The sequence below is a fragment of the Geotrypetes seraphini genome, chromosome 6, assembly GCF_902459505.1.
Source record: "Geotrypetes seraphini chromosome 6, aGeoSer1.1, whole genome shotgun sequence".
Classification (NCBI taxonomy): domain Eukaryota; kingdom Metazoa; phylum Chordata; class Amphibia; order Gymnophiona; family Dermophiidae; genus Geotrypetes; species Geotrypetes seraphini.
The window spans coordinates 233,578,016-233,601,661 of NC_047089.1; the positions used below are offsets into that span (position 1 = coordinate 233,578,016).

Genomic DNA, 23,646 nt, shown 5'->3' on the forward strand with positions numbered 1-23,646 from the left:
GAGTGATTGAGACATGCGCAGAGCCCTAACAGTAGTGACAGGAGAAGCAGCCTCCTGTCATTGCTGTCAGGGATTCTGCTTTGTTTGTTTGTTTTTTTTTAATGGGACAGATGTTCTGCATGATTAAACACGCACCATCTGTCCCATTAAAAAAGTCTTTCCCCCACGCTAGCACCTCCGAGCTACCATCCACCCCCCGAACCCCTAAAAAATGGCAGGAGGGATGCCCACTCCCTCCTGCCATGAAGGCTCCTGACCACCTACTCCCCCTCAAAAAATGGCAGGAGGGATGCCCACTCCCTCCTGCCATGAAGGCTCCTGACCACCTACTCCCCCTCAAAAAATGGCAGGAGGGATGCCCACTCCCTCCTGCCACAAAGGCTCCCGCCTACCTGCACCCCGAAAAAAAACAGCAGGACTTGATAGTGTCACTACTGTCACTCCTGTTAGCTTGGATGCCCACTCCCTCCTGCCATGAAGGCTCCTGACTACCTACTCCCCCTCAAAAAATGGCAGGAGGGATGCCCACTCCCTCCTGCCACAAAGGCTCCCGCCTACCTGCACCCCGAAAAAAAACAGCAGGACTTGATAGTGTCACTACTGTCACTCCTGTTAGCTTGGATGCCCACTCCCTAATGCCATGAAGGCTCCTGACCACCCACTCCTCCTCAAAAAATGGCAGGAGGGATGCCCACTCCCTCCTGCCACAAAGGCTCCCGCCTACCTGCACCCCGAAAAAAAACAGCAGGACTTGATAGTGTCACTACTGTCACTCCTGTTAGCTTGGATGCCCACTCCCTCCTGCCATGAAGGCTCCTGACCACCTAATCCCCCTCAAAAAATGGCAGGAGGGATGCCCACTCCCTCCTGCCACGAAGGCTCCCGCCTACCTGCTCCCCCGAAAAAAAACAGCAGGACTTGATAGTGTCACTACTGTCACTCCTGTTAGCTTGGATGCCCACTCCCTCCTGCCACAAAGGCACAGTTACTGACAGGTCTACAGCAATCAGGTTTTAGGATCGGTAAAACCCGATGCTAAATAGCCAAGCAATTTAAGTGAATCAATTGCTTGGCTATTTTGCATGGGGTTTTACTGATTTGCATGGCCGGATTGGAAAATGGGTGATCAATGGGAAAAACATGCAGTGGGCCATTTTGTGAATCGGGTTTATTCTGTATTTTGCATGTACTGTATGTGCCACTGTAGATAATCCTGAAAAGCAGGTCAGTTTGTGCCCTCTTGGGGACCAGATCTGACCACTCATAATAACCAAAAGATAAATTCAAGCAGAAATAAACTATTGAAATTAAATGGAATGCATTACCTCATATCCTGGTAGTGATCTTACAGATTCCACCACTGCAAGAGACATCAAATGCTGAATAAAAGCAATTCTTTGTCCCAATTCGGAAAACAAAGGAATGGAAAGGTGCAAAGTGAACAAAGCACACCCTTTGGGACTCAGCCAGGCATTTCTTCCACGACCTGAGATGGAAAAAAAATGAGAAAAATAAACACTTTCAAGGTTTAAAAAATGTATCAATCAGTGGTATAGTAAGAGTAGGGCGGACCACCCCTGACGCTGTCTTGGTGGGGGCGCTGGCACCTCTCTGCCCCCTCATGCCACACTTGCACCCTTCTCTTCCCCTCCATACCTCTTTAAATCTATGCCAGCACAAGCAAATGCTCTAGTCTGCTGGCCTGGCTCCCCTCCGAAATCACTTCCTGGTCATGAGGCCAGGAAGTAACGTCAGAGGGAAAGCCAACGTCAGCGTGAGTAGCAGGCCAGAGAAGCTGCTCGCACTGGAGAAGATTTAAAGAGGTACCAGGGGAGGAAGGGTACACATGTGGCATGGGGGGAGGGGAAGTAGCTAGGGGGCGCCTCCTACCCTACCTTCACTACACCACTAATCATAATTTCTTGTAGAGAGGTAAATTATAGGATTTGCACTTTGCAGTCTTGTTTTTCTTAGTGAAATACTACACAGTAAAACCAAGAGACTACATCAAACATTGTTTTTAATAAATTTAGCTGTACTGTATTCTCTATAACAGCATAAAACCTGAAATCACCCCTTGCCAGTTAGGTTTTCAGGATATCCACACTGAATTTGCATAAATGTGATTTGCATACACTGCCTCCATTATATAAATGCATATTCATTGTGAATATCTTGAAAACCTGACTGGCAAGGGGGGACTCCAGGACCAAGTTGAGAAGCACTGCTCCAGTGCACAAAAGTTTCCTGCATTTATAGAAGTTTCTATATGTGCAGGACGGGTTAAGACACCAATACCAGCAATGGCTCTGTGCGCTGAGCAACAGCAATAAACAGAGCTCAACATCTTGGGTCCCAATGAGATCGTACTTTAACAATGGGAAACTACTCACCTTTGCCTTGTGTTTGCTGGGCTGCAATTGCTATTATCCCCACATCCTGCGGCGACATCATCATCAACCTGTAAGTTATGGGAAAACCTTGTCAGCTGGAACAGGAAGCGGCACTGAAGCCTGAAACTGAGATGATCTTTCACACCTCATATTCAGGCACATAGGATTTCAATTTTGTATTTTAGATCTAGCCTCAGCTGTTAGGCTAAACACTTCAAAGCCGGTCAAAGGAACAAGTAATGCACAAAGTGCAAGCCTGCCTTTATAGAAAAACATGAATTAATTGGGTTTTATACAGAGTTCTGCATACTATTTATATTCCAAAAATGAATTCTGAAGAAAATTTTCAAAAGAAGCAGTTGGTTAAATGCAAATTCAATTAGATGATCATTACCAATATTTATTTGGTTTTAGGTGTTTCCATTTCAAACCACTTTACAATTTAATACGTCAAAAGGCACGTTTTTGGCACCTGTAACAGCATGAATGATAGTTTTCCAGAGTGGCAATATAATTACTTATTACCTAACTAGTCTTATAGCCCATTACATTAACGGGTGCTAGAATATGTGTGTGTGTCTGTCTTTATTTCTTTCTCTCTCTCCTTAGCTGCTTTCTGTATTTCTGTCTTTCTTTCTTTCTGTCTTTCTTTTTCCTCAGCTGTCCACCACCACCCCTTGCATGCTCCCCCTGTCCATTCTCCCTTCTTTTTACCTCCCCTTCACTGCTCCCCTTATCCAGCAGCAGACCTTCTCCCTTTGTTTTACCTCCCCCCTGTCCAGCAGCACCTCTTTCCTGCTCCCCCTGTCCAGCAGTAGGCCTCCCTTCCTTTTTCTTCCCCCTGTCCATCAGCACCTTTTTCCTGCTCCTCCTGTCCAGCAGTAGGCCTCCCTTCCTTTTTCTGCCTCCCCTGTCCATCAGCACCTCTTCCCCTGTCCAGCAGCACCCCTTACCTCCGTTCATGTCTGCCCTCCGCCACAGCTGCAGCGGCCTGCATGCGCCGACAACCACCGCGGCCTGCAGGCGCCGACAGCCGCTGCGCGCGCCTGAAGCCAACAGCCGCCTCGATAACGTTTCTGCAATCCTTGCCACCGCCGTTGCTTGAGAGGCCCGCGGGACCTCAGGCGGTCAGTAAGTCTGGGGCTCAAGAGGAGGAGTCCTGGTGTCACGCATGAACACTCCTGCCGACCACTGACCTACAAATCAGGGATCATGGAACACGTGGTAAGAGTGCGCATGCGAATTCCAGGCTAGATGCAAGATGGCCGCGTGCAACTGAGAGTGAGAAGACGCTCTCAGGATATTATTTCCTTTAATTTACCTATACCCGCGGAGATGCCGAAGAGGAGGGGAAAAAGTGCTGTTGGAGCCTCGCGGCGCTTAGGAACACCCTCGCAGGTAACTATTGAAGATCTCCTGAGGCGTATACAGCAGGAGCCGATTGCATCTGGGAGTCGCCCGTTGGAACCGCAGGCTACGAGTGAAGCCGCTGTGAGTCTCCCTGGGCTGGAGTCCACCCTGAGCCCAGACGCCAGGACCCTGCCTCCACAGCCGCAGAGTGCCAGCTCTCCACGGGAGGACAGTCTTTCCGAAGTGGTGGACTCTATCTCCCGGGAGGCTGTTTTGAGTTTGGCACTGAATGAGAGCTTGACTGCTGAGAAACCAGCATTGGAGCAAGAGGAACAAGGCATCCAGGAGGGATCCAGGGCAGCTGAGGAAGCACAGACAGCAAGTATCTTTACAATCTCTAAACCCACTAATGTTACCCTGGATTCAATATGTGATTTAGTAATGTCTTTGGCTCAGACTTTGTCACCACAAATTAAAAACTTAGAGCAGAAGACCCAGGAACAAAAGGAGGAGATAACAATTTTGAAAAAAGATAATATCATAATAAATACAAAAGTGGAAATAATTGAAAAAGACCTCTTGGAAGTTAATTAGATACAATCCACTATGATTAGAGATAATTTGAATTTGAGAAAGAAGATGGAAATATTGGAAAATAATAGCCGAGCACATAACCTAAAATTTCCTCAATATCAGCTAAAGAAATGTTAAAAAAAATATTTTCATGAAATTCTTAATGTATCAGAAGATTTGTTTCCTCCTTTCTCAAAAATTTATTATCTTCCAATAAAAGATCAAGAGGGGCAACAACATTTGCAACAACAAGATCAGAATCAACAAGATCAGAATCAAGATCAGTTTCAACTTTGTTGGATACCTCTTTGAAAGAATTAGTTAGACCAGCTACTTTGTTGGCTGATAAGAAATGGATTTTGAAATTATTCTTTAAGAACAGACATAAGGAGTTCCTGGGCCAAAAAATTCAAGTCTTTCCAGATGTGACAAAAGAAACCCAGAGACGTAGAAAACAATTTTTGTTGTTAAAATCAGGGGTGACAGCAATGGGGGCTGTTTTCCTTCTACGATACCCATGCAAATGTGTTATAAAATATGTCTAATACCTATATATTTTTTGAACCTTTTCAGCTGTCAGGATTCTTAACTATGAAGCGTCTTGAAGGGGGAATTTTAACAACAACTTAATAAGAAATTGTTTCTGTATTCACTAACAGTTGACTGCCTATTTTGTGAAATAGGATGTGTTTTCCTTTTTTTCTTTATTTAATTTCACTCATTAGAATCTTGGATCTTATCAATATGGGACTTTAAATATTGATTAAGTAAATAATTTTATTTTTTCTTTTTGAATTTAATTTCCTTTGATAGGAACAGTATAGCTTATTCATTTCTGTACAAGAAGTGTATCATAAATAATAAAATGCTAGCCCGCGCGTGCGCAGTAGCGAAACATGTTCCCTGATCCCTTTTCTGTCGGGATGTGGCTGCACGACTGCGCATGCGCTAGATGGCGCGTTGAGGAGTCGGAATGCAGACCCGGAAGAGCGAAGGAAGCCTCACACTGAGCAACTGTATTTACACTGTGCAACGAGCCTCTGCCACGGTCCCGGGTTCCTCTCAGCCCACCCTTCTCGCGGTCTGGCCGGCTACCTTAGTCCTTTGCCGCCGCCGCCACCCCCTTCCCTTCCCGCGGTCAACAAAACTCTAGCCTCCAGCAGCCGCCGCAGCACTGTAAACACGCTGTTTCGCGGCCTCTACTGCCTTCATTTGCTCTTCCGTTTCTCTGATGACGTCATCAGGGATACGGAAGAGCAAATCGGGGCAGTAGAGGCCGCGAAACAGCGTGTTTACAGTGCTGCGGCGGCTGCTGGAGGCAAGAGGTTTGTCGACCGCGGGAAGGGAAGGGGGTGGCGGCGGCGGCAAGGGACTAGGGGAGCTGGCCAGACCGCGAGAAGAGAAAATTGCGTGGGCCACGAAGAGACAGGGAGGAACTGGGAAGAAGGAAGAGGGAAAGGGGCCTGCTTTGGGGTAAGGGTGTGCTTGGAGGCACACAGCTTTGCTTGGGGGGGAGACAGAAGGGGGGCCACGGAGAGACAGGGAGGAACTAGAGCTGGAGAGGGAAAGGGGCCTGCTTTGGGGAAGGGCTGTGCTTGGAGGCAGACAGCTTTGCTTGGGGGGGAGACAGAAGGGGGACCACAGAGAGACAGGGAGGAACTGGAGCGGGAGAGGGAAAGGGGCCTGCTTTGGGGGAGGGGTGTGCTTGGAGGCAGACAGCTTTGCTTGGGGGGGGAGACAGAAGGGGGGCCACGGAGACACAGTCAGGGAGGAACTGGAGGGCCAGAGGGAAAGGGGTCTGCTTTGGGGGAGGGGTGTGCTGGGAGGTAGATAGCTTTGCTTGGGGGGGGAGACAGAAGGGGGGCCACGGAGACACAGTCAGGGAGGAACTGGAGGGCCAGAGGGAAAGGGGTCTGCTTTGGGGGAGGGGTGTGCTGGGAGGTAGATAGCTTTTCTTGGGGGGAGAAAAAATGGGGAGCCACGGAGAGACAGTCAGGGAGGAATTGGAGGGGTAGAGGGAAAGGGGTCTGCTTTGGGGGGGAGGGGTGTGCTGGGAGGCAGACAGCTTTGCTTGGGAGGGGAGACAGAAGGGGGACCACGGAGACACTGTCAGGGAGGAATTGGAGGGGTAGAGGGAAAGGGAGCTGCTTCGGGGGGAGGGGTGTGCTGGGAGGCAGATCATTTTGCTTAGGGGGGAAGACAGAAGGGGGGCTACGGAGAGACAGTTAGTGTGGAACTGGAGGGGGAGAGGGAAAGGGGGCTGCTTTCTAGCACCCGTTAATGTAACGGGCTTAAAGACTAGTTTCTTGATAAAGTGTTAAAATATAAATAAATAAAAAGAGTGCGCATGCGCGCTTAGCATTTTATTATTATAGATAATAGTTGGTCAATGAAGTGCACAGATGAATAAATGCATTATCCAAGGTCAAACAAGTCGACAACAGAACTGGGCTGAAAATTCAGGTACAAGAGGACAAACTTATTGCTCGGGATCATACATGCAATTAACACTTAAGGAGATGGGCTGGCTAAGGGGCAAGTGTTACACAAGGGTGTGAAGAGAATCTGGGTTCAATTCTCAGTCTGAATTTCAGCTCCCCAAGACAAACACAGCTGACGATGCTAAAGGAGCAGATCCTGGAGGAGAGATTCTTGGCCATTGCTCAGTACACTTCTCCCTCGTTATTCGCGGGGGGATACGGGCAGAGCCGGACCGTGAATGGTGAAAAACCACGATTATCCAGCTCTGACCCACACCCACCTCCCTGCCGCCTTCCCGGCCTTACCTGGTGATCTAGAGGGCTTTTGGGGCAGGAGCGCTCTTCCTACGCTCCTGCCCCATGCAGATCGCCATGAGGAAATGGCTGCTGTGAGTTCCCGTAGTCTCTCGAGACTACGACGGGAACTCCCTACAGCCAATTCCTCATGGCGATCTGCACGGGGCAGGAGCGTAGGAAGATAGCTCCTGCCCCGAAAGCCTGCTAGACTACCAAGTAAAGCCGGGAAGGCGGCAGGGAGGTAAAAAATATGGTTTTTTAAAATTTTCCCCCTCCCCAGAAAAAAATCGTGAATATGTGAAATTGCGAGTGCAGAAACCGCGAATGGGGATGGGGAAGTGTATTAGCATCTGTTGGCTAGTCTTACAGTCTACGTTTCAGGTTTATTTAAAAATTTGATATACCGCCTTATTAAAATTCAAAGCGGTTTTACATAATATAAAAATAAAGTATAATAAGAGCGTATATTAAAAACAAATTACAAACAATGCTACAAACAATCATACGCACTGACAAACATTAATTTACCGATATAAGATGGAGAAGGGCAGAAATACAATTTGTATAAAGAGAAAGAGGGACCAAAACAAAAGGGGAACAAAATATAGTCTAAAATGAGTAAAAAAATGGCAAGGAACAGATTTCCATTACCGTCCTTAGAAGGACTATTATATACCAAATGCGTCTTTAAAAAGAAAGGCCTTCAAGTTACTTTTAAATTTATCAAGGGATGTAATTTCTCTTATATAATTTGGTGCTGAATTCCAGATGGTAGAAAAGATGCTAGTGCATTAGCTGCGTTTCAGAGGTAGAAGACAGATCCAAATGAACAGGAAGCCCAAACAGGAAGGAAACTAACTGAATGGCAAACAAACCAATCTAAATAAAAATGGGATGAGGTGAGAGCCTATGTTTTCATATTGTCTGGAAAATATGCATTATGGTATTTTGCAATAAATGTAATTCACATGTAGCATTATCCCAGTAGGTGCAGACACCAGCCCAAAATTCTGATTGGGCCATAATTTGGTCTTGGCTGAAAATGCCGATGCATTTCAACTGAAACTTTTCCATTCCTGACCAAAAGCAGTGATCACTCTCTTCACCCCCCTCCATGACAGAAAAGTGCTGCTCTCCCACCACTTGTAGGCCCTCTTCAGGGCCCACCACTTGTAGGCCAGCTCTCCCACCACTTGTAGGCCCTCTACCTTAGAAGCTCTGATGGTCTAATAACCTTTTCAGGGCAGAAGGAATCCCCAGTCGCTCCTGCTCAGGCTAGATCCATATTCGAAATGGTTGCCACTTTCTTCCAACTACTGGAGTTGCCATCAAAGCTCTCTCCAGCCTATTCAAATCATCTTGTCATTTGCAGGACCCAGACCATAACAATCTGCCTGGCACTGTCCGCACATTACAAATTACTCATGTTTCCATCAAGCTCTCTCCAGCCCACCCTAAATCAAATTGTCATATCCAGCATACATACCGTGTAAGTGTGCCCGGTACTGGTCTTAGTTCTTCACAGCTAGAATTGCTATCTAAGCACCATTCGTCATATCAAATATACATGCATCCATTTAAGTTTTGTTTCTTTATACCATTCATTTTCTAGTTAAGAGGTCCTCTGTGTTCATGCCATACCCTTTTGAATCCAATCATCATTTTTGTCTCCTCCACCACCCTCTCTGCAAAAAAGAAATTCCTGACATTACTCCTAAGTCTACCACCCCATAACCTCAAGTCATGTCCTCTAGTTTTATCATTTTCCCTTCTCTGGAAAAGATTCTATATTAATAGCTTTCAAGTATTTAAACATCTGCATCATATCTCTCTTCCCTCCTCTCCTCCAGTCTCTTCTCGTACAGCTTTCGGCGCAAGCCCCATACTATTTTTGCCTCCTTCCTCTGGACTGCTTCAAGTCTTAACATCCTTAGCCAGATATGGCCTCCAAAACTGAACACGATACTCTAAGTGGGGCCTCGCCAACAACTTGTACAGGGGCATCAACACCACATTTCTGCTACTGGTTATGCGTCTCTCTATACTGCCTACCATCCTTCTGGCTACAGCCACTGCTTTGTCACACTGTTTCATCACTTTCAGATCCTCAGACATTATCACCCCAAGATCCCTTTCCCCATCTGTGCATATCAGTTTCTCATCCTCTAGTACATATGGTTCCCTCTGATTTGTACTCTGCACTTCTTTGCACTGACTGTGTGTTCCTTGGGACACTCCATGAGATAGCATGGAAATACTTTAAAAATCAATAGGAGGAAAGATTTTTTTTCACCCATAGAATAGTTAAAAGCTCTGGAACTCATTGCCAGAGGAAGTGGTAACAGCAGTTAGTGTGTCTGGATTTAAAAAGGGCTTGGATGAAATGTCTATAGTTTGCTATTGAGATAGACATGGGGGTAGCCACTGCTTGCCTGGGATCAGTGGTATGGAATGTTGCTACTATTTGGTTTTCTGCTACTATTTGGGTGATCTGGACTGGCCACTGTTAGAAACAGGACATTGAGCTAGATAGACCACTGGTCTAACCTAGTATGGCAATTCTTATGTTTTTATGATATTCTGGAAACCTGATCTGTCGATGGGCCCTTGAGGACTGGGTAAAGACCTAGGTCCTAGGAGGTATATCCTTCATTAGAGCTCCTAAAGGAGAGATCTGGTGGGTAAGGTTAATGGCTGTTTTTCTCAATGGAGGAGAGTAAAAAGTGAAGTGAACTCTACATGAACCTTCAGAATACTCTTTCTATTATGATCAGGCCCTTCCTCTCTCATTTTCCTGTTAATCTCCTCCTTCTACCCTTCTAGACCCTACCATGTCCTAATGTACCTCTTTTCTCTCTGTAAGTCACCTCGAGCCTGCTTAGGTAATGCGCGATGCACAAATATTAGATTAGAAGTGCCGCAGGGATCTGTACTGGGATTGGCGCTATTTAACTTATTTATAAATGATCACGAATGGAATGGCAAGTGAGGTGATTAAATTTGCAGATGACACTAAACTGTTCAAAGTTATTAAAACGCATTCAGATTGTGAAAAATTGCAGGCAGACCTTAGGAAATTGAAAGACTGGGCAACCAAGTGGCAGATGAAATTTAATGTGGTCAAATGCAAAGTGATGCACGTTGGGAAGAATAACTCAAATCATAGTTACCAGATGCAAGGGTCCACCTTGGGGGTTAGCACACAAGAAAAAGATCTGGGTGTCATTGTAGACAATACAATGAAACCTTTTGTTTAATGTGTGGCGGCAGCCAAAAAAGCAAACAAGATGCTAAGAATTATGACAAAAGGGATGGTTAACAAGACTAACTAAGAATGTTATAATGCCCCTGTATCGCTCCATGGTGAGACTTCACCTGGAGTATTGCATTCAATTCTGGTCTCCTTAATACAAGAAAGCTATAGCAGAACTAGAAAAGGTTCAAAGAAGAGTGACCAAGATGATAAAGGGGATGGAATTCCTCTTTTATGAGGAAAGACTAAAAAGGTTTTGGGCTCTTCAGCTTGGAAAAGAGACGACTGAGGGGAGATATGATTGATGTTTACAAAATCCTGAGTGGTGTAGACTAGGGGACACTCGAAGTTACAGGGAACCAATAGGAGGAAATATTTTTTCACTCAGAGAATAGTTAAACTCTGGAATGTGTTGCTAGAGGTTGTGGTAAGAGCGGGATAGTGTAGCTGGTTTTAAGAAAGGTTTGGACAATTTCCTGGAGGAAAATTTCATAGTCTGTTATTGATCAGTAGTATAGAATGTTGCTACTATTTGGGTTTTTGACAGGTGCTAGTGACCTGGATTGACCACTGTGAGGATGAGCTACAGGTCTAGATGGACCATTGGTCTGACCCAGTAAGGCTATTCTTATGTTTACGTTACACATGGTTGGAACTTGATAGAAGTGCCAATGCTTTATCCAAAGGGATAGCAGCTGAGGAGGAGAACAGAAAGGTACCCATCTGAGAATTGTCAAGAGAAAAGAACCAGGTGGGACAGAATAAAGAAGGCTTAAACTTCAGGATTTAGAATAGCCAGTTGCTTTCAGACCCAGTGTTAGGCATATTGGTGCCCAGGGCAGAAATTTGCATGGGAACCTCAAAGTCTGCAAGCAAGATAAAGGGGATAAAAGGATAGGACTTGACATACCAACTTTCTATGTGGTTACAATGAAAGCAGTTTACATATTTTGGACAGGCACTTATTTTGTATCTGGGACACTGAAGTGTTAAATAACTAGCCCACAGATACAAGGAGCTGCAATGGGAATCAAACTCACAACCTCAGTGCTGAGGTAGCTGCTCTAATCACTAGGCAACTCCTCCACTCCAGTTTTGAGTAGGTGCAGTGTTCCTTCCGGCATGAGGGCCGAGAGTGGGTACTCTCTTTGCAGTCCCTGAACTTCAGCTCTGGTCACAAAGGGGAACATCCTATAACAGGCACCTAAAGTTAGGCACCTAACTTAATTAGTAAATTGGCTTCAATTATGAGATTTAATAAGCTTATAATTAAAAATAATAATAAATTGGGTGATAGGCATCTGCCTTCTGTAGAATCACGCTATCGCATAGCACCTAGCAGCACCTAATTCCAAAGTGGTTGGGCTTAGGGGCAAAGGGGGACTTAGGCGCCACTAAGCACGATTCTCTAAAGGATTTAGGCACCAACAATGTAGGCCTTTAAAACCTTGGCCTACGTTACAGGCACCTAAGTTTTAAGTTAAGCATGACTCTGTAATAGGTGCCTAAATGTGATTGACAAGACATAGACGCTTATATTATAGGCACCTATCTTTTTAGAGTCCATTTACAGAATTTTCCCCAAACTGTAAGACTTGTATACACTTCTCCCTCCGAATCCGCGGATTCGGTTAGTCATGATTTTTTGGGGGGGTTGGGGGGGGGAAAGAAAAGAAACGCTGCATCCCGGATCTCCCCAGACCTTACCTGGTGGTCTAGCAGGCTTTCGGAGCAGGAGCAATCTTTCTACGCTCCTGCCCCGTGCAGATCACTCATACAAAATGGCTGCGGGGAGTTCCCGTCGTAGTTTTGAGTTCTCGTAGTCTCTTGTATGAATGATCTGCATGGGGCAGGAGCATAGGAAGATCACTCCTGCCCTGAAAGCCCGCTAGACCACCAGGTAAGATCCGGGATGCCACAGGAAGGCGGGGGTGGGTCAGAGCAGCGGCTCTGCCCCTAACCCCCGCAAATATTGAGGGAGAAGTGTCTACTGTATATTTTATTATCGAGATATTGCCTAATAAGGGCAAGTTTGGAGGGCCGAGATGGGCAAGTAGATGGAGCTGAGAGGGAGAGGATGCGGACCGTGAGGGGTTGGCTATTTCTCCCAACTGTTTGAGGGCTCCCATGAAGGAATGTGGGGGCCGCATGTGGCCTGGGGGCCAGGTGTTGAAGACTATTGGCATAGGGTTTGCACCAGAAAACTTATGAAAAGAGACATCCTGAATACATATACCATAGAGCAGGGGTGTCAAAACTAAATTACATAAGGGGCCGAAATCTAAAACATAGGCTAAGTTGCGGGCCAGATTTTTTATTAAGATACTTAGGGGTACTTTTATTTAAAAAATTTTATTAAGATACTTCGGGGTCCTTTTATTAAGGTACGCTAACCGATTTAGCACGTGCTAAATGCGCACCTTAATAAAAGGATCCCTTAGTCTTAGTAGAAGTATAGGGTTACAACCTCTCCAACCCCACGCAAGCTCTGTGATGTAAACAAAATAAATAAAAAAAGACTTTTCCTCTCTCTTTTAGGTTCTAGTTCACACTTGCTGTCTAACACCAGCTCTGGAAGGATACACATTTCAAATCTGACATATTGTAACCACAAAACAGAAAATAAAATTATTTTTTTCTACCTTTTGTTGTCTGGTCATTATTCAGATCATGTTGTGGTCCCGGGCTCTGGTTGTCTTCTGATAACTCGCTTGCCAGGGTCTTTTTCTTTCTTCTTCCCTCCCATTTTCCTTCCTTCCCTTGAAGGTCTGGCATTTTTCCTTTTGGCCTGAGATTTGGCCCTCTATTCCTTCCCTCCCTCTATCCCGGCCTCACATTAAAGCATCCTGCAGAGGATTGCCAGTCAGCAGTAGGATCCTAGCAGGCTACCGTCAGCCTCTGCAGCACATTCCCTCTGCCACGGTCCTGCCCCCTCCTCTGACGTACAGGACTGCTGAGGCTATGACAACCTGTTAGGATAGCTACAGCTGACCAGCGATCCTCTGCAGGTTGCTTTAATGTGAGACCAGGAAGCCACATGAACCTACAGCGGGCCAGCTTAAGTGCAAATTAGTAATTGTCTGGCGGGCCAAATTTTATTATACCGCGGGCCAGAGTTTGACATGTCTGCCCTAGAGGAAAGGGGAGACAGAGGAAATATGATACAGACATTTAAATACTTGACAGATAATACATATTTTTTTCTAGAAACAGGAAAGTGGTGGAAATAGAGGGCATGAATTCAGGTTTCAAAGAAGTAGAATGTGACATCTTCCATGCTTCTGACTCTATAAGGGAAATTATGATCCAATAAAACTAAAGTCTCTTACTTTTAAACTGCTCATCCAATTATATTTACTTTTGTGCCACAGAGAATAGAATGCCAGGTGATGCTCTGTTCATAATTTTTATGTATATTTGATACTCCCAACCTTTAGAAGTTTGTTTTTCTTTTTATTAAGCAAACAGGTCAGTTGAATCCAGTTGAGATCTCAAAGAGGTCAAAGCATTTCATTGTATTCATGTGATTTACATTTTATATTTAAATTTTAAAACTGCCCTGCCTTTGGTTAGAACCTGTGATCATCCACTTTCCTAATTTCCTGTGTATAAATGATAAAATTATTATACACTAAATTATTATACACTTAGGACACTAAAAAATCGATTATTTTTTAACTACAACCTGGAATCTTTTTTTATTTTTATTTTTTTTTTTTTAAACAGCTATTATTACCCCTCTTCTTGTTCTTCCCTTTTATGTTTTTTCTTCTCTTCTATCAAAAATTGTAACTATTCCCCTTTTTAACCAAACAAGTCTTGTAAGTCTTACCCACAAAATTATTTTAAAGTTATGTCTACACTCAGTCTGTTAAGTTTGTTAAATTTTAACTAACAACAAATTTGTTTTTATGTCAACATTAACATTTATTTGTTTAATTTTATTAATTTATGTTTTTATTATTGTACATCGCCTAGTAATTTAAATAGGCGATTCATCAAGATTAAATAAACTTGAAACTTGAAACTTGATACAGAAATGCAAGTGAACACTATACCAAAGACAGAAGGTGAACATGCCATTTCTGTTGGTTGCACCTCCATCCTTCCCTTCTTGACTCCTTTTCCCCACTATCTTTGCTGCCAAATGACCACAGAGTCCTTTGTTTCTTCCGAAAGAGGAATTTATTACATGGCTGCAGCAACAATATATATGCTTAAACTTGTATTATAACATGCAACGATATTCCAACAGAACGTTGAACATGTATGCAAAATAAATAATTTCTAACCATGGGATAACCCACAAGCCATCTGTTTTGACAGGCCAGTGGTCATCCCAACCTTCACCTCCATGCTCAACATTTCAATCAGCTAGCTGCTGGGGCATCTACAAGCTAGTTGCCCTCGGTGTCCTGCTTTTGTCTTAGGTTGCTATAGCAAGCTTGAAAGATTCCACTGCTGTCTTTCCCATCACCCCAAACCATCCAAGTTGGGTGACATTCAAAGGCTGTCTCTAAGTTATTGCTTGCATTGCTTTTGAGTTCAGGCAGGCCCCTCCAAGAAAGAAGGAATGGCCACCGCTTCAGACCTGAACCCCACAATAGAGGGAATCTGGTAACATACCACTTCTGGCTCTTTTGATACAGCTATGAGCAGGACTAATCCTGCCCTCCATGTCTACTCTATCTCTGGCTGCCTTGCTCAGAGCCTGTACCTTGGGCTGGGAGTGGTGGGGTGGCATACCTCCTCCAGCGCACTGCCACTGGGACAAAGGGTCTCAAAACTTAAAATCACTATACCCCCTTCATCTCCCTCCCCCACCCTACTCAGTGCCCCTACTTGTTTTTGTTTATCTTCCCTCTTTTTATGTAGCACTGCACTGGCACTAACAAAAGTTCTAGAATTACAATGATGGATAGTTGTTATGTGCAGAAAGGGTGAAGCTGAGAAAGAGCTGAACTGCAGGTTTGAAAAAATAATTTTTTAGGAACTGAATTGCTGACAGGAAGAATTCCACAATAGAGGGTTAGGGTAGTGTATCATAAAAGGGAACTAAAGCCCTGCTATTTCCCTTAGATATTTCCTTAAAAAAATAACTAATAGAAAATTAATTACTTCACATAAATTTACAAGGGAAGCTCACTTCTGCCATCTAGAGTTTTAAGTACATTTTACAGCTATATGCAGGAAGAATCAAATTAAACTTGGAAACAAGATTTAGTAAAGAGATATTACTAATAAGCAATAGATTAAGAGTTAAGATAGGAAGTAAACTCACTATGTAGTGCTTCAGAGAGACAGATACAAAGTGCTGATTAAAGAAAGATTGCATGTTAATGAATTGGATTATAAAATTATGTGTGTACACAGAACATTTCCAACAAAGAGATGTGATAATATACAAGTTTGTAATGCTATGGAAGTATTAAGATTATAGTAACAGGGTAAGATGAAATAAGGGATAAGATAACTAGAAGCTTATATTAAATATATGTACGGAATTTGAAGGGGACTTATTGCAGGTGTAAGTTGTTTTCCAACAGTCAGCTCTTAGCTAAGATCATGTGATCTGTCTTGCTACTGTGTTATCTACCATTGTCAAATTGGATATGATGTAAAAGAAGCTATAAATGTAATAGTCTAGAACACAGGTGTCAAAGTCGGTCCTGCCCGGGCCAAAATCTCTATTAAAGAGTATCAGAGTATACCCAGATGGGTCCTGCCCTCCAAAAGGATCGACTTAGTCGCTTGCCAAACCCGCAAACTCATACACATGGAATCACTCTCTCACCGAAGGTCTCCCACCTGAACCCATGGAAGGTGGAACAGTGCATCACTACTCAAGCCTGCCTGTTCAATAGCCACCCATGGCTCATACTCCTGAGCTTGCCACTCCAGCAACACTCGTAATTGGACAGCTTGGTAATACCTTTGCAGATGAGGCACCGCCAGTCCTCACAGGAGTCGACTCGGCTTTCCACTGCATGTTTGGGTGCTCATGTCGGTGAGATCTTGCTTTAAATCTCGAATCGCCCCCTGAACCTGTATACCCACTGCCTTAATCTCAGTTTTAATTTCTATAATCCATTCACGCATATCAGTCTGCCGAAACACCCCCCCCCCCCCCCCAACGTCGGCTGCTGCCTCAACCCCCACACTCCATTGGCTGTTTTAATAGCTGTCTTCTGGACTGGCTCTGTCTAGTTTATATCATTTTGAAGGTGCTATTCCAGAGAGGTACATCGTATGCCAAATGAGGTCTTACTAGAGGTTTTTACAGAAGCACTATAAAATTTTTCCCACGGGCCATTTCTCTCCTTACAAGTGTTTAATGTTTTACTTGTCCTATTCCTAATGATCCCAGTATAAAGTAATTTCACCATTTTTTAGTAAGTTTGCCAGTCTTTTTCAGAAATCACTTCACCCTTTCTTCAATGGGTAGATGCCATCTCTCTTTGTTCATTAGTCCTCTGAGCATCTCTGACTGCGCTTATACTACCAGCCTTTATCCTTTGCTAGAAAGATTGAGAATTCTACTTGTGCAGTTGTATCATTTTCTTTCTCAATGTTGTGAGTTCACGTTTGATCTATTCAATGGGATCCTTAGCAGCATCAAATAATTAGACAATTTAATGATTCTCAGCACTGTCTTATAATGTCTTATAAGATGACATTTGGCAAATAATACATCCGTGACATCAGGCCTGCTTGGGAAACGGATATCTGCATGCCCTTCAAAATCGCTAAGCGCCATTTTTGCCTTCGAGGTAAGCTGATCCTGCAAGTCTGTGGTTTGTTTTGCTGGTTCCTTTCTCTGGGATAGTTTTTCTCCTTCCACTTCCAGGTTTTCATATTACTGTAGTTCTTCAGTGTAAAGGAAGAGGGAGTGTGAATATAGTTTGCTGACTGACATAATCTGTGGTCCAGCTGTAATATTGTGGTTCAGTATCATTTTCTCATCCGCTGGAGTTTTCTATCTTGGGTGCCTCAAGCATTTCATTAATGTGGTCCTTGTTGTTACAGATGTTTTTCAGCCTCGCCAAGTCCTCTTTCAGTTCTGCCAGTTGCTCCCTGCGATTGACCTTCAGGTGTTTTTCAGACCAAACTGGCTCTTCATTGGGAATTAGGATATCCGTCTGGAGAAAGACAGAAGAAACCACAGCTTTGGACAATATAGCCTGCCATCCTCCTGTAAGACCTTTAGTACCTGTTGAAAGAAATGTGAAAGACCTATCTTCTTCAAGTAAAATTAACTAGCCTCTGCTGTTTGAGATTTAACAGTAATTCCCTATATATAGCCTGTTTTCTTGTTCGTGTGTTTTTTGAAGCATAGTGATTTATCCTTTCAGACTATAAAATATGTTTATGTTTCTATGAGGTATAGCTTCCTGTTTAGAATCATATAGCTTAGGTTTGAAAAAAGGCCAGTCCAACTAAAAATAATTACCTCAAAGATTTAATAAAATATTACTAATCAAGCTCCCCACCCCTGCTCAAATTTTACTTAGTCTTCTGTTTTTACAGATGACCAACAATTGATCTAAATTACTTCCTTATGCTTCGCTTCTGATTAATGTTAAGTAACTCATTGGAAACCAGCACCCTGATTAGTGAGTCCGTTTATATAAGATTAGAAAGTCAGGTGGGAGGGAGGAAACTAACATCTCAGAGCAATTAAGATTTCAAACTAGCAATGCTATTAGCCTTTCCATTTCAACTTCTGATACTTAAGAAAAATCACTATAACGAAAAGCCTGTTACTTCCCTGCAATAAATTGTGCAACAAAATTTCCCCCCACATACGAGACAGGCAATATAAAAAGAAATTTAGCACTTAAAATAATATCAGGCAAAGCACTTGCATGCAATGCATGATCCGGAGGCTAAGGAAAATTATAAAATAAGTGATAAATTTTGTTAGCTATTGATTAAAGATGGTAAGAAGAAATTTATAAATAAACAGATTGGAATACTGTATGCAATTTTGGAGATCGTACCTTCAAAAAGATATAACGTATTTTCACGTAGATAACACGCACCCCGTGTAAAACGCGCACACGGTAATAGTGCGCGGGAAACACAAATTTATGTTAAAAAAATTTAATCTAGCGCTCACACGCTTCTGGTCTCGCTCTCTCCGAGATAGAGAGCAAGACCAGAAGGCTTTGAGCATGCGCAAATGCTCAAAGCTTAGTCCAGCCCAGCGCAGGAAGAAGGAGGATCTCTCCTGCACCGCCCAGCCCAGCCCAGCCCAAACCAACGAGGGAGGATCTTCGGGCACTGGCATGTCCTGTGCATTGGTGCTGGTGCCGGTGCCCAATCGGGTAAGAGATATTTGGTGCTGGGGGGATGTAGGATCGCGGGGGAGGGGGGGTGATGTGAGCGGGGGGGGGAGGATGCCGGTTCGCAGGGGGGATGCCGATCGGATTGAAAAAAAAAAGTTGTAAAACGCGCTCACGTGTATAACGCGCAAGGTTATGCACGGTTTGTAAAATCGTATATAACGCGCGCGTTATGTGCGTGAAAATACGGTAAATAGAATGAAGTTGGACCAGAGAGCTGCTACAAAATTGGTTAGTGGTCTTTGTCATAAATTGTACGGGGACAGACTTGGAGACCTTAATATTTATACTCTGGAAGAAAGACGGGAGAGCGAGGATATAAGATAAATGTCTAAATATCTCCATGACATCAATGTACAAGAGGCGAGGCTTTTTCAAATGAAGGAAAGCTCCTGAAGGAGAGGGCATAGGATGAAGTTAAGAGATGATAGGCTCAGAAGTAATGTAAGGAAATATTTCTTATAGAGCTTATGGGCACCAGTTTTAATGCATTTATAAATAAGCCAAAATATTTGCTAAATCAATATGCCTAGCTTATGTACAAAGATGATAATTTTTTTTCAACAAACATCTATTATTTTAGACTTTCTTGGCACTTCAGAGGTGACACTCATGGGACCAAATAGGCTTTGAGTGATCTTCCACCATGTCTCTTCACTAGTTCCGTTTATCATTTGTATTTTTTTAAGTGCTTTCAAGTGCTGGTAAATGCATGAAGTGCATTAAAGTGCAATCAAAAACTTAAAACTTTATAGTATACTGCATAGTTGAATTCTTTACAGAAAGGATGGTAGATGCATAGAATAGTCTTCTGGTAGAGGTGGTGGAGGTAAAGACTATGTCTAAACTCAAGAAAGCGTGGGTCAGGCATATGGGATCTCTTAGGGAGAAGAGGACAGATAGTGGATACTATGGATGGGCAGACTGGATGGGCCATTTGGCCTTTATCTGCTGTCATATTTCTATGTTTCTATCAACTAATACTTGAAAATGTTATTTCAATTGTGACAAGTTTAAGTGGAGAGAGAAGAAGCAAGATAAGTCAGGCAAGGGAAAGTCCTGAACCTTTGATGAATTTGGACACTTGTCAAGGAAAATATCACTCATTTAGTAACTTTCTTCCATTGCAGGCTCCATTTTTAGAAAAATAAAAGATAAATTCTGACTTGGTTTGGATTAGATTATAGCTGATCAAGCTAAAAAGACTTGTGTATTTCAACCCTTTTTCAAGTCTTGGAGTAGCAAAAATCATATTGGGCTTTACCTCATGTATGCTGTGGTAGAACAGGTTCACAATGATCTGACATAAATAGCTAATTTCTCATTATCAATGGGCTCTGTCACATTATGCTGGAAAAAGAAATATTGTTACACCATATTTTTTTTTTTTCAAAAAAGTCTGAGATATGGAGAAGTGACTTGTCATATTATCCTGTGTTGAATTTGCCATTATTGACAAAGAGTGACATATGAGCAACTAAATCTTTTTTAAACCCTGCTAAGCTGATTTCACCACATCCAGAGTTTTAATTACACATTGTATGAAGAAATATTTTTTCCGGTTTGTTTTAAATCTACTACTTAGCTTCATCTCAATCTCCCTAGTCCTAGTATTTTTGAAAACGTGAACAAGTGATTCACCTCTACCCTTTCCACCCCACTCATCTAATATAATAAAATGGTAAGCCGCGCATGCGCATTTCCTATGCGTGGGCCGGTTTTCCATGAGCTGTAGCGACCCGCAGGTAGGACTGCGCATGCGCGGCTTACAGTTCAGTTTTTCGGTCTGCCCTGCTCCCTGTTGCTCCTTGCCGTATTGTATTTTTTAGTGGAAAGACGCAGCGGTGGCTCTTCTCACGATCCCCGCCTGCGTCGGACTTCGTGGAAGGGGAATGGGAGGCAGGCAGGCTGGCATCGGAAGGGGGGTGGGGGGTTCAATGGAAGGCAGACAGCCAGGATGGCATCGGGGGGGGGGTTCCATGGAAACATGCTACTCAGGGGGATGGGAGGCAGGCAGGCAGACTGGCATGGGGGGGGTTTCGCTGAAAGGGGGATGGGAGGCAGGCAGGCTGGCATTGGAGGGGGGTGGGGGGATTCAATGGAAGGCAGGCATGCAGGATGGCATGGGGGGGTCCATGGAAATATGCTGCTCAGGGGGATGGGAGGCAGGCAGGCTGGCATGGGGGGGTTTCAATGGAAGGGGGATGGAAGGCAATGGAGGGGGGTGGGGGGTTTTCAATGGAAGGCAGGCTGGCATCGGATGGGGGGAGGAAGGAGGCACTGGGGGCAATAAGGACATAGAAAGGGGCACTATGGACATAGGAAGGGGCACTAAGGACATAGGAAGGAGGCACAGGGACATTCACAGACAGAAAAAATGACAGACAGGCAGCATGCAAGGAGAGAGAGACAAATAAAAAAATACCCAGACAGACAGACATGAAGGGAAGGGGGGCCGACAAAGAAGAGGACTCGAGCCGCAAGGAAGAAGCTGGGCCTGCCTGCCTGTGGGGAACGCTATAAGGGAAGGGGGGGCCATGGAGCAGGCTAGACCACGGGAAGGGAAGGGAGAGGAGCCGAACGGAGCAGCCAGATCGCAGCAGGCCACAATGCGGGGGAGGGGCCGAACGGAGCAGGCCAGATCGCGGTAAGAGAAGGGAAGGGGTGAGGGAAATGCTGCAACTGCTGCACAGGGACCTGGAGGGGAAGCCAAATACCGCTGCTGCTGCACAGGGAAGTCAGGGGGGGGGGGGAATGCTGTTGCTGCTCCACAGGGAAGTGGGATGGAAATACTGCTGCACAGGGAAATGGAGGCAAAGAATGACTGACAGACAGCAGGAGGGAGGGAGACAGACAGAAAGGAAGAAAGACACAGGGACAGGGAGAGGGACAGAAAGACAGACAGAAAAAGGGAGCCAAGGAGAGAGAGAGAGAGACAGCGGGAGAGAGAGACAGAAAGAAAGAAAGAAAGACATATATTCTAGCACCCATTAATGTAACGGGCTTAAAGACTAGTTATTTTATAAACCTCTATCATTTCACCCTTGAGCCATGTCTTCTCCAAGCTGAAGAGACCTAGCCGCTTTAGTCTTTCCTCATAGGAAAGTCGTCCCATCTCTTTTTATCATTTTCATTGCCATTCTCTGTACCTTTTCTAATTCCATTAAACCTTTTTTGAGTTACGGTGTTCGGAACTGCACATAGTATTTGAGGTGCAGCCGTACCATAGAGTGATACAAGGACATTATAACATTTTCATCTTTGTTTTCCATTCCTTTCCTGATAATTACTAACATTCTATATGCTTTCTTAGGCCGCCATCGCACATTGAGCTGAGGGTTTCAACGTATCCTCAATGAGAAGGACTCTAGAGGTCCCTCAGACACTCTTCTCACTGGGCCCTCTACTGGTTGTCAAGCTTGAGGGCTCTCCAGTCCCACCAAACTCTACCAAGTAGGCTTAATACAACACAGGATCTCTCTCTCACACCGTGCCTCCTGTCAGCACCAGACAGCTCCTCTACTGTACTGAGCCCCGCCTGCACCAGCCAGTACTGGGCTCATTGGGAGCCAGGCTGAAGCCAGCATTCCTCCTCCCGAGGGTTGCCTGGCTCCCAAAGGAGCTGCTTGGGACCTGTTCTTTTCATCACCACTATTCCCTCAGGGTGAGTGGACAGCTCTCAGCAGTCTTTGCAAGATGTTATGCATATGAGCTCCACACACCACTGCTCAGGCTCCCTCTGCTAGCCTGGGACAGGAACGTCACCCTGTCATAGTCAGATTGCCAGTTATTTGCACCTATAATCTATATCCTAAGTAGTACTCAATCAACTAATTCAAAAATGTTTAGGATTTCATAGATCTTTTATCTTTAACACTTATTGGGCTTCAGCAGTGACATTCAATAGCTCCCAGGGTCACAAGGAGCAGCATGGGTTTGAACCCATAACCTCAAGGTGATGAGGCTTTAACTTTAACCACTGTGCCACACTCTGATAGTCCTGTTCATTTCTCTTTAATTTTTTTATTTTCACTTGTTTAACTGTATCTCTAAATTGTACCATTGTCTTCTTCAAATCACTACGTTGTTCAGATTGTTCCAAAACCATTTTTGATTGTAAATCTCTCTCCAAATCCAATATCTTCTCATTTAACTCCTTCTCAACTTCCAAAGAGGCCTCCACAATCATGATCATAAGATCCCTACTACAGTGATTGGGTTTGGTGGAGAATTAGAAATGTCAGCAAAAAAGAGGTTTTAGAAAGAGAGTTAGCATGCTGTGGCCATTTTGGTCTGGAAAGAGCTGGGGCATATGGTTTTTTTAGGCAGTACAAGGTTAGTTATAGGCTAAAATTAGTAGCAATTTTAAAGAGTATATGTTTAGGTAGGAAATAACTTTTCCATTTTATTATAGGGGGATAACCTTGAGAAAGCCAATTGGTGGTGAAACATGTTGGATATGTGCCCCTGGCCGATGGACTAAAACAGCTTTAAGATAAGTGATTTTTAAAGACTAAATACTAAAGAGTTAATGTAGTTAAAGTGATTGAAGGTTGAGAAGTTAAGCAGATAGATGGTTTATTTAAGGGCCAATGACAAAGTGGGTGTATAAATCTTGGCGCTCTGAGAGTTATTGCGCTCCGAGTGTCACCGCTGAAGCCCAATAAGTGTCAAAGATAAAAGATCAATGAAATCGTAAGTATTTTTGAATGACTTGTTTAAAAACACCACAGCACATAAAAATCAAGACATCAACAGGCCCCAAGAGAAAGGAAATCTGCCTGAAAAGCTTTGACAGACATCCTACAAACATCCAGCCAACTGCTTTAAGTCCATCCAAAATCCTGACACACACATCTGCAATGATTACATTCTTTTTGAAAATCCTTTGCTTAACAGATACACTGGATTCTTTCCAAGCTGCACAAAAAACCCTTCAAACAATTTGGTCTAGC

General features: G+C 44.0%; 1 protein-coding gene across 5 annotated transcripts in view; it reads right to left on the reverse strand.

The window, feature by feature from the left end:
- Positions 1 to 23,646, reverse strand: part of HLCS (holocarboxylase synthetase) — a 181,780-nt gene that overhangs the window by 24,558 nt on the left and 133,576 nt on the right. For all 5 annotated transcript variants that reach the window (XM_033949818.1, XM_033949817.1, XM_033949819.1 and 2 more), the window contains exons 7-8: positions 2,394 to 2,461; positions 1,326 to 1,486 (exon numbers count right to left, since the gene is read on the reverse strand). In XM_033949818.1, the coding sequence (XP_033805709.1) occupies positions 1,326 to 1,486; positions 2,394 to 2,461 (229 nt within the window). The remainder of the gene's footprint in view (positions 1 to 1,325; positions 1,487 to 2,393; positions 2,462 to 23,646) is intronic.